At 31.1% G+C, this 12,167-nt stretch overlaps 1 protein-coding gene across 2 annotated transcripts in view; it reads right to left on the bottom strand.

Annotated features, from left to right (window-relative positions):
- Positions 1-235: 235 nt before the first annotated feature.
- LOC123703733 (EH domain-binding protein 1-like protein 1) overlaps positions 236-12,167 on the bottom strand; it is a 33,673-nt gene continuing 21,741 nt past the window's right edge. For both annotated transcript variants that reach the window (XM_045651833.1, XM_045651832.1), the window contains 10 exons: positions 9,385-9,534; positions 7,530-7,612; positions 6,915-7,006; positions 5,829-5,924; positions 5,172-5,290; positions 4,491-4,625; positions 3,269-3,354; positions 2,462-2,585; positions 1,773-1,837; positions 236-1,559 (listed from right to left, as the gene is read on the bottom strand). In XM_045651833.1, the coding sequence (XP_045507789.1) occupies positions 1,481-1,559; positions 1,773-1,837; positions 2,462-2,585; positions 3,269-3,354; positions 4,491-4,625; positions 5,172-5,290; positions 5,829-5,924; positions 6,915-7,006; positions 7,530-7,612; positions 9,385-9,534 (1,029 nt within the window). In that variant the 3' untranslated portion in view covers positions 236-1,480. The remainder of the gene's footprint in view (positions 1,560-1,772; positions 1,838-2,461; positions 2,586-3,268; positions 3,355-4,490; positions 4,626-5,171; positions 5,291-5,828; positions 5,925-6,914; positions 7,007-7,529; positions 7,613-9,384; positions 9,535-12,167) is intronic.

The following is a 12,167-nucleotide window of genomic DNA, read 5'->3' as shown; positions in this document are numbered from 1 at the left end:
AAATAAGTTAGCTATTCATAAGGGAATACAAAAATAACCAGGACTAAAAAAGGACCAAGTCAAAACATAAAAAACAATCCAGCAATTCATAATAAATTCGACACGCATTGACAAAATTCAATTAGCTTCGTTTATCTATTCCCAGGCAAGAATATTATACCATAGCCACAAATAATATACAACTAAAACAATTATTTACATTAAAAACTTAGGAAACAAAATAAAAACGACGACACAAAAGTAAAATGCGGCAAGTGACAAAACACTTTGACGCATTTAATATTTATTTTTTATAATAATAGCATTGTACATAAGTATGGCATATTGTACTTATCACCACATTTTGTTGTATTTTTTATTTTTTTCTATTTTTTTTCTTACATTGAATTAATATTCAATGACTAAAGAAATAATATTCATACTATTCAAGTAAAAATATTTTTAATTAATATTAAAATAAAAACGATTATTGTTATTATTTGAAACTTTTAATGTATAGTAAAAGGCAATACATAGTCTAAATGTCATCTTTGGTAAACTATAAGTTACAATTTTGCAGTCACAAAAATAACTAAATTTAACTCATAAAGCCAATAATTATTATATATATATTTTAGTACTAAAATTAGTGATACGAAAAGCCTTACAAAGTGCGTAAGCAAAAAAATTAAAACAGTCATAATGAATACTTATTATAATTATAAGTAACTATGAGTATTTCTTTTAAGGCCGATTTATATATAAACAGTTTTTCTTGTGAAAAACTCAATAAGTTATATTAATAATATAATAACTAATATTAAAGTTAACATTCGTACCATAAGTTACGTCAATTGATTACGAGTTTATATGTTAAAACATAATAATTTAATAGTAAAATTAAATAAATATAGTAACTCTAATGAGAAGTCATCTTGCAGAAAATTTAATGACAGAAATTAAATATTTTTTGGTATGACATACGAGTTCGTCGTGAAACTCATTTTATTTTTTTAACATACCTAATAGCAATCAAAATAAAAACTGTATTTATGTCAATTGGTAATTTGTGAGTTTTTTCAACGAATTTAGCCATTTTTTCAGGGAAATTACATATTTCATTAGATTTCATTAAATAGTAATACATCGTATGATATTTGAACACCAATTGAACACATCATCACACCATTAAAGTGAATTTAAAACAATCAATTCATTTTTAATTAATTTACATTAAAACACTCGCGTAATAAATATAGGAAGTACGAGTAAGAATTAAAAGTTTTGTCGTTTATTAAAAAGCATTCAAATTATTTCAGAACGTGAGAAACTGGTTTTAAATCCGTTAAATTTTTGAACTTTAATAAAAAAATGAAATTTAACTAAAAAAATGTGACTTATAAAGTTTCTCTTTTCTGCTATATCAAGTTACAATTGGAGATTAATATTTTTTGGATGAAAAAAGCAAAGCGTGATCTATTTGTAGTAATATAGTCCTTATCTACTGAAGTATACAGTTGTTTTTCCTTTGTATCTCGACGTTGCTGAGATTTCGTTGAATTTCATCGTCTTCCGCTATTCTGTTTTCATAAACAAAGATAAAATATTATTTTCAATATAAAAATTACATTTTTCTCTCTTGTGAATATAAGTTCTTAAGTTAATAATAATAAAAAAACCGCATCGTCAAGAAATGTAAATATATGTATTGAATACTATTAAAATACTTATAATAAATAAACTAAATGTATGTCTGTCTATATCTATATCAAATACATCGATTTAAAACTTACGCTTTCTCTTGTTCGTCCATCTCTTGAACAAGTCGATCTCTCTCATTTACAGCAGATAATAATTCCTGAAATAACAAAAAACAATTATAACAAGTACTGTAGTGAGATTTTTTCGTAAAATTCAAACTGAATTTGAGCACATTTTCTATGCATAAATGAAACTCTTTTGGCAAGATTCAAAGATACCAAAATCGTCGCCTTACTCCATGACGTGACGGTATCGCCATGACGCGACCTTGAAACTCATAACGCGCCTAAAGAAGTTTCACTTCAACAATCAAATCTACAAATCTATACTAATATTAGTTAGTTATAAAGCTGAAGAGTTTGTTTGTTTGTTTGAACGCACTAGCCTCGGGAACTACTGGTCAGATTTGAAAAATTATTTCGGTGTTAGCCCATTTATTGAGGAAGGCTATCTTAATATATATAAATCTCGTGTCACAATATTTGTCTTCAATGGACTCCTAAACCACTTAACCGATTATAATAAAATTCGCACACCATGTGCAGTTCGATCCAACTTGAGAGATAGGATAGTTTAAATCTCAAATCGTTTTAGAGAAAGCGGGCGAAGCCGCGGGCGGTAAGCTAGTACGCTATATATTATCACGCTAAGACCAACAGAAGCAAAGCCACGCGGGTGAAACCGCGGAGCGCAGCTAGTAAAATATAAATAAATAAATCACCTGCAACAGCAATATCTCCCGTCTCTTTTGGCCGGGAGTTTTCCTCCACTCCTCTACCCCTAAGGAAAGTCGTAATTCCCGCGCTAGTAATTCGCATCTCCTGCTCAAATCCTCTTCTTGTTCACTGCGAGGAAATAATATTAGTAGTACTTATTAGTAGTGTGCATTTTGTTGAATTACTATCATGGAATTTTTATAAAAAATTGGCCAAAAATTTTTTACAAAAAAAAAATCCTTCAAAATGACAGACCTAGATGAAATTTATATTGGACCACACCGAAAGCTAGTTTTAAAAGAAGCTAGTAGCCAAAATATAAGGTCGAATAGTTTACATTGTCTTACTATTAAAAAAAAATGTGTGCACGTAAGAAGTGAGACTTCTTTATGGCCTTATTTTTCAAAAAAATAATTTACTATATGCAACTTTACAGAAATACGTCGAATCACGCGTGGTAGGGATAAGAAAAAGAAGGCGCGTAACGGAAAAATGTCACGCGTAACGAAAAAATGTTACACTAAATTTTTTTCCAACCCCGATAAAGAAGTTTCACTTCAAAAAACTAAACTTGACATTAACCTATTAAAAGATCGTCAAAAAATCTCCAAGCGGCGTTGTATAAAACATGCATTGAAAATTGAAATTAGCACTTAATTGTACTAGTAATAAGGTTCAAAGTCCATTACAATAACATTACAAAACTCTGCCCAATATATGCGAAGGCAGAGTTCTCAATCGGACACATTTTAACGATTTCGTGAGTCTATTTTTGTTGTGTACTTTTGAAACTAACAAATAAATTGACTTACAGTATGTTGAGTTGCATTTGTCTACGCAATAATGCATTCTTCTTGTTGACGAGATTGAACCATTGTGACATAAGGCGGTCCTCCTCCTGAAATAAATATATTATTAAGTACAGAGCAATAATTCTGTACTCATTTTAATAATTTAGCTGAAGGACAAATACGAGTAAGATCTTTTATCCGTTATTTGAACCAAGTAGGTATTGAGGATTTGAAAAAGGCGCATAATATGTTATAACTTATACTTTTAAACAATATTATTCACATTATCATTGCTACCGTTGAAGAATGTAAAAATAAATAAATAAACCATAAACTACTTACTAACTTTACTTATATTGTACAAAATTAAACTTGTCAAATCTAAATTTTAAGTAATAAATAACAAGAATACAAGAAATATACATCTTCTCTATTTAAATAAATAATAATTTATTTTATTAACTGCTTTCAGATACGCTATTGATTACCTTCCAATCCATCTATGCATACCTTCAAAACTAATTAATCATTAAAATAAAACGTATACCGGATTGTAAGGACGGCGAACGCACGATACAAAAACTATTCGCCATTTATTCTGTAAATTTTAAAATTTGTTAAGGTATTTGAAGAATTAACATGACGGTGTGCTACAAGGATCTCTTGTGGGTCCAGATTTGTTTCTAATTTACGTCGTTAATAAATTTGAATGTTTAATGCTTATTGTATTTTTAGGGCTGATTTTTCAATCCTTGGTTAAAACTTATTCGTCGAATAAAACTACCATTTTAAAAACGTATTTTAATTGCCTGTATTTGACAGTTTACGTGACACTTTAATATTATCGTGTAATACTTTATTGGACGGATAAGTTTTATCCAAGTATTGAAAAATCGGCAGTTAAACTAATTAATAAAATGATAAGATAATAAAGTACTTTCTTGTTTTTGATTTTACGCGAGTATTATACATTTAGAAATTAAAGATTTTAACGGATCTTAAACGCGATTTATTCATGACTGAGTATTCTTGTGACCACGCTCGCTGCAGTGTGCGAAACATCGGGTTAATAATATAATGAATAAATCGCGTTTAAAATCCGTTAAAATATTAAATTTCTACATGATAATAAATTACAAAGAAAGTATAAAAATCTCTTCTATTCTCTCTCCTATGTTTCCACCTCACTCGCTATGTACAGCCCTGGTCATTCTGCTGTTGGGAGAAGATTTATAGATCTCACCTCAGTATTATCAGCTCTATCCATGACTCTTCTCAGCTGCTTCTCTAGCGCGGCCGCTTTCTCGTCCACACTCTTCTGTTCTCTCTCCAACGCTTCCAACTCACTTGCTATGTACGTGCTGTAGCCTTCTTTGTTCTGCTTGTTAAAGAAGATTTGTTGTATTGTAGGTTATTGTGAAGCCATTTTTCGTTTTCACATTTTATTGTGTAATCAACATTTTTGGTAAGTTTTTTAATAATTCTTTGAATGCTACTCGTTTTATTCATGTAAATATTCGTCATGTAAAAATGTATTATTAATTTTCATTCTGATAAATCAATTTCTTAGGAGACTTGCAGTGAAATCAAAATATTAAGCGATGATGATGATGACGACGACGACTATCACCAAATGCTGAGATGAAAAATGTGATAAAAATAATTAAAGTAATTTCAAATAATATCATGATGACACTTGTGATAATAATAATTATGTTGATGATGATGATAATCATGTCGACGATGAAGACGATGACGATTGAGGTAATGCTAATTTAAATAATGATAATTATGATGATGATTATAACAATGATGACGACGACAATATTCGATGCTAATGCTGTGCTTATTATAATATTGATAAATATAACTTAAACAATACTTCTTTCTTTCTTTACTGATAATAATGATAATAACACATTACCTGAGGCTCCTCAGCATTCAAATCTGGTGACAATCGATCCACAAGAGCAGTGAAGGAGTGTAGAGGAGATCTGTGCACGTCCTGTGGGGATACACTCCTGCTCTTTGTGTTTTCTCTCTCTGGCAAATAAATATATTTCATTGTATGGGTATTGTGTAAATTATTTACTTATTTATTTATAACACTTTATTGCACAAAATAAATTATAACAAAAATAACATTAATACAAAAAGAAAAGCATCGTTTGTACAAGAGACGGCCTTAGCAAATCTCTACCAGGCAACCTGACAGGAAAGGAAATGTAAGAAGTTAATGGGATAGTGCAAAAAGAAGAAAAAAAATTGAAATTAATAGACGATATTTCTTCCGTACCCCATCAAAATCTGTTGAGTAATTTTAAAGATTTAAGCATACAGACACACAGACGGCGGAAAGCGAATTTTTATTATTCCTCCGACCTCCTGGTTATACTTATTTTAATGGTATTGCTACCGGCTACACTATAAATAAATATATGTATAAGAAAAACTTTATACCATTTGATACCTACAGCTATAAAATTATTATATAACTGATCAAATATCGAAAAAAAATTATCAATATACACTATTTTCTAGTCTCACAAACATATAGACAAAAAAAAATATGAAATATTACCAGATCTATCGGGACTAGGGTTGCTCTTCCTGGAGCCGGGACTCGAAGGCGCTGACTCTCTGTTCACTATGCTGTCCAAGTGCTCCATACCACCCGCTAATGTGTACGAAATAATATTATTATATATGAAATTCATTTCATTTCAAAAAAAATATTTATTTGTCAAAAAGTTTAAAAGATATGGTAGGCTTTTTATCTATATAATAAACTAGTGGTCCACCCCGGCTTCGCCCGTGGTACCTACATGTTTAAACTATCCTATCTCTCAAGTTGGATCGAACTGCACATGGTGTGCGAATTTTATTATAATCGGTTAAGTGGTTTGGGAGTCCATTGACGACAAACATTGTGACACGAGATTTATATATATTAAGATAATATGAATCGCAAAATGTGTTGGTAAGCGCAAAACTCGCGAACGGCTAAACCGATTTCGTTAATTTCGTTTATAATGACAGACGAAATCTAACGCAACTTTTCCCACAATAAATGTTAGATAGCGATACTAATAGAAATCAATATTTCTATGTATAAAAATGAATCCCTATTTCTCTTCGTCACGGCATCACGCGTTGACGGATAGACCGATTTCGATAATTTTTATTTTGATGTGTTCGTTATTGCTAGGAGAAGGATCTTATGAAAGATCTTTAGAAATTTACGCCTAAAATTAAAAAAAAATTGCATCATTCGCTATTTATTTAAGCTTCACCGGGTTTGGTGACAATTTGAGCGATGACAAGACAACATTGTCGGGTCAGTTAGTTAATTATCGGCATTGATTCTGCGAAGTAATATTGTTGTTTGTAATACGGTGTTAAATGTTTAAAGTGTATGTATAATATACTAGCTTTTCGCCTGCGGCTTCGCCCGCGTTTTCAAAGAAAAACCCGCATAATTCCCGTTCCCGTGGGATTTCCGGGATAAAACCTAGCCTATGTTACTCGTGGATAATGTAGCTTTCGAATGGTGAAAGAATTTTTAAAATCGGTCCAGTAGTTTATGAGCCTATTCATTACAATCAAACAAACAAACAAAGTTTTCCTCTTTATAATATTAGTGTAGAAGTGTAGAAAAATGTCTCACCTGCAGCTAATTCCTCCATGACAGAATGTTTGCTGATTATTTCCACCGTGCCCGAGTTGCGCACACGTGACGGGGAGAGGGGGGATGTGGGACTGAGAAAAAAAAATTACAAATAAAAATATGTAGATACAAATAAATAAAGTGTCAGTGAAACTTCTTTGGCAATATTCAAAGATACCAAAATCGCCTTACTACATGACGTGACGGTATTACTGTGACGCGACCTTGAAATTTTATTCACAACGCGCCTAAAGATGTTTCACTTCAAAAAAAAGTTGAAAATTTACTCGTGAATGAAAAGGCATTGATAGATCTGACAGAAAACGTATATATACATTTTGAGTTATTTTATTTTATAATTGAATTATGGATTATAGTCGTATTTTTTTAAACTATTTTTGTATTAAAAAAAATACTTATTAGTTCTATTTTACAAATCTGCATTTACAATAATTAGATGATTAATATTCTATATCTCTCCCTGTCTTTTCCTTTTTTCAGACATCAACATATTATTCGATATTATCTTTTAGTGTTAGTTACACTTATAACATTAAAAATACCATCTACTTGTATAGAAATATCCATAAAGTTATAAAAATATAGTAATCTCACCTGACGATACCCGCACGTGCGTCTGCGATCAATTTCCTCGCTCGCTCACGCAACATCACCTGTCTCTCTTCCTCCGTCATTCCCTACAGAAATATTATTTTAATTATTTATCTAAATCTTTATTGATTCGGTTTAAATATGAGACAGTTTAATACAAAGTTTGATTTGTTTTCAAATGTAGTTTGAACACTAGTTAAGACGAAGAGAGCTTATATTTTTTTTTTTAATTTGTATCTTGAGACTTAACTAATATTATTTACTTACCAATAAAAAATATAACCATTTTGTATACTTTTCTAACATCAGTATTTGCCAACGAAAAACAATCCTACAGTCATAAAACCACAGAACAGTAAAAACTAAATAGAAGTGCGATGTGGGCGTGGCCCACGTGTCACTAGTAAGATAAGATCACCTTACTTGGTCTCAGTTGTGCGCAGAAAAATATTCGATTCGGTTGTCAGCTGTCAAACCTTTTTTCCATATTTATTCATTAATTAGGGCGTGTTGTTCGGTATAAGAGTGGAAAAATGATAGCAGACGAAATAATATCAGCAATGGAGGCATTTCATACCATCGGTAAGTCTTATTTTAATTTATTTTAAATATATTTTATGTTATAACTTCGCTTGTCGTAATTTGTCAAAAATTTATAAAAATATTAAGTCAAAATGAACCTTAATCCATAAGAAATTAGTACTAATATAGATTGAACAGCAAACAAGACTTTCTGGAATATTATTGCAATAAACAAACGAATTTCGGTTTAGTGATGGTTTTAGCTTATATCGACAGTATCGATACTTTAGAAAAGACAAACATTATAAATATGTATTAAATTTTATTTTATTTTCCTTAGCTTTCATTTATCCAATTTATTTATAGATTTCCCAAAGAGGCTAATTTAAAAGAGAAATGGATAAATGCAACGTGACGAGTTAACTGGATGCCGAACAGCACTAAGAAGTCTAACAAAGGCCACCGATACATCAAATCTACGGCAGTTCCAAGATTTAAGCTATGCATAAGTTCTGTTTGTATTTTGTAAATATAGATTTATACTATTCTATTCCGTTTTTTATTTAATAATAATAATATGAAAAGACATACTTAGTAGTAATAAACATACTCCAAAATGTGGCACATTGTACTATACTCATATAATAGAAAGAAAAAAAAATGCACCAAAAAATATTTATTTGTGAATTATCGATAACAAGGCTGACATCCCTTAGAGCATAGCATCAGATTAATATCAAGTCAATGTCATTAATGTAGAGTGACACAAATTTCAACCTTATTTCTATGTGTTGAGGTTCAAAGTTATATCTATCGAAAACTAACGCCCTCTGTTGTGGAGTAGCTGAATGTTTTTCGAATTTGGAATTTCGGAGCAAAGAGAAACAAAACAGCTAATATGCATAGGGATGTTATATTAAAATAAACCGTAACAGGGTGCGTTAGGGTACATATTGAAATGCTGAATTTATAACCTAAGTCAGTTTTTACTCAAATTAAGCTGTCCAATCAAAAGCATAGTTTACTTGTAGTGTACTGTATAACTATCGGTTTAAATGTATGGGTTTGGCGACACTGGTTTTCATACTAATTATGACATTATAGCACTTCTATTTGTTTTTACTGTTCTGTGCATAAAACGAACACTTTTCATTTCTATATATCTTATTTTTTTACAAAACATTTTTGTTTTATAGTCGAACCTTATGTCTTGATGATACATATCCCAAAAAACGTTTGCAAGCTTAAAACAATCCCACACTTTTTCGCGCCCTTTTCATTTCAATACTTCATTTTTTCACAACACAAAACATCAACCCTTCACAAAGCCACTTACCTTCTTAGGACTGTCAATCTTGCCGTTCACCTGTCCCTCTCTCTCCTTAGAACTCCGCCTAGCTCTGTCCTTTTCCCTCGCCTCTCTTTTCGTTGCTTCTAGCAGCTGTCTCGCTTTCTCTTTCAATTCATCGTGACGCGACAACAATTGCTGGCCAATCACACACAAGCGGTTCGACGGTTCGACCAATCGGAAAGCGTTATTTCGTTTTGTATTAGCCAATCAGGTGTGTTCGAGCGTTTCGGCCGTCCAATGGGAAGCGATCACACAAAGCCGATATGGTTTGGGGGATGGAACAAATGAATATGGTTTAGTCTAGATGAGTTGTTATGTAATTTTGTTTTTAATGTAGCTGAGTTTTGAGCTATTTCACATCAAGTATTATTTGATATTTACAATAAAATATGCGAAAATACAGAAGTTTATCAAGTTTTTATAATTCCATTTATTATGTATGTTTAAGTTTATTATGTATGGCATCGTAATACGATCAAATAGTTACTGAAAAAAAATTACGTATTTTTTATACTTTTATAAATAAAGTACTTTTTGAAGTAGATATTTTTATTTAAATCAATACCAAATTAAAAAAAAATACTATCACCAAATTTCCTCTCAACAATAAAATTCTGAACAATTTATGTCAGAAATAAAAAACATGTTTTCAGAAATGAAAGCACAACAAGAAGAAAAGTTTGAATCATTAAAAAGTTCTATAAACTTATTAGTGTCCCAAAACCAAGACATCATGAAGTCTGTTGATTTTATGTCCACTCAGTATGACGAATTATTAAATAAATTTAATGCTCTTGAAAAGGAAAATCTTCAATATAAAAAACAAATATGTGCACTAGAAAAAAAAATGGATCTACTGGAGAGAACTTCACTCAGTTCTAAAATAGAAATACGCAATATTCCACAAACATGTGACAACAAACAAAACATGATGAATACTATTAACAGTATATGTACAACTTTGTGTCCCGAGAATCCGTTGGTGGATTTAGAAGTAAAAGAAGTCTATAAGTCTAAGTCTGACGCATTGATAGTTGACTTTATTACCACTGGCAGAAAAGAAACTATCTTAAATGCATATAAAAGTTATAATAAATCACGCCGCCTAACTAAACAACCACTACTCAATACACAGGATATTAAGCTTCCAGGGCCGACATATCCAATATACATCTCTGAGGTTCTGTCGAGTAAAGCACGTCAACTTCACTACATGACCAGACAGCTTGTGAAAAACAAAAAGATAATTAGCACATGGACTTCCTTTGGAAAAGTGTATATCAAAATAAAAGACGGTCAGCCGCCATTACATATCGCGGAGGAATCCGACTTACAAAAGTTATCATTGTGACTAGATTTAAGTTTCTTTATGCATGTATTGTTGTTAATTATAATATTATGTTCGTTTTATTATGTTTTTATAGTTAAAATTATGTTTATGTGCATCTCTATTATTGGTATTGTAATGTATAATGGATATATTATGGAATTTTACTCCTATACACAAATAATTAACTCTACTTACATACTTCTCTACAAAATATTATACAAGAAAAAAACGTTCACTCACCTATATACATATACACAGCCACACATGTCTTACATCTCACATATAACATACACCAAAGCTAGCCTAAAAGTACTTATACGACAAATTCGATAATTCCGGAATTGAATCAATCCATCAAAGTCTCGATACCTTTGATATAGCCAAATCCCTTACATGCGACATTGAAGACATGAAAACTGTCCTACCATTAGGCAAACGAACCTTAAAAATATTCTCTCAAAATATAAGAAGTATACAATGTAACATGCCTAATCTACAGGTTTTATTGTATAGATCGGGCATAGATTGGGACGTAATTATTCTCTCTGAATGTTGGCTTCGATCGTCACATAATATTCCCCTTTTAGAGGGTTACAGACATATATGCACAACCATCCATCAAACACAAAATGAAGGCGTTGTTATTTACTATAAAAACCGGTATGAAGTAATGGTTGATGAGCCTCATTTAGTTGATGCTAATTGTTTATGCTTAAAATTTAGTAACGAGATTTGTATTGTTGGTCTTTATCGCCCTCCAGGTCAACGTAATTCTACTAATTTTATTAATTCTTTAGATACATTACTGACTAAATTAAACAACTATAAAACAATAGTAATTGGTGGAGATATTAACATTGACATAGGTCCCAATAGTACCGATAAGCGCTCTTTTGAATATTTAAATATTCTGGCGTATCATTGTATACTACCCGCTCATACTTTACCCACCCACCAACACACATGTCTAGATCATTTCATGATTAAAACAAAATTGGATACTACATGTTGTGTAGCTGCCTCATCTGTGACTGATCATGACAGTGTTGCTATAACTATTAATTTGCAGACTAAACTTACCTTTAATCTATCAATCATAAAAAGAATTAATTATACTGAACTAGATAAATCTATCAATAAAATAAACTTTCAGTCAGTAATAGAGTACAGTGACGTAAATTTAGCAACAGACCACTTTGTCGCACTTCTAAATAATGCCATATTAGATAACTCGTCCATTGTAAGAGTACCTAACAAAAAGAGGATTCATAAGCCATGGATTACTACAGGCCTACTGAGATGCATACGCAATAGGGACAACTTGTATAAAAAACTAAAAAAGAAACCTGATGATGATTCACTTAAATTAACCTACAAAAGATACAGGAATTTTTGCAACGCTCTACTAAAGAAGCAAAAAAGAATCTACGAAAAACAA

The sequence above is a fragment of the Colias croceus genome, chromosome 27, assembly GCF_905220415.1.
Source record: "Colias croceus chromosome 27, ilColCroc2.1".
In the NCBI taxonomy this organism is placed as follows: Eukaryota; Metazoa; Arthropoda; class Insecta; order Lepidoptera; family Pieridae; genus Colias; species Colias croceus.
The sequence above is the reverse complement of the archived record's forward strand: the minus strand, read 5'-3'. Positions and strand labels throughout refer to the sequence as shown.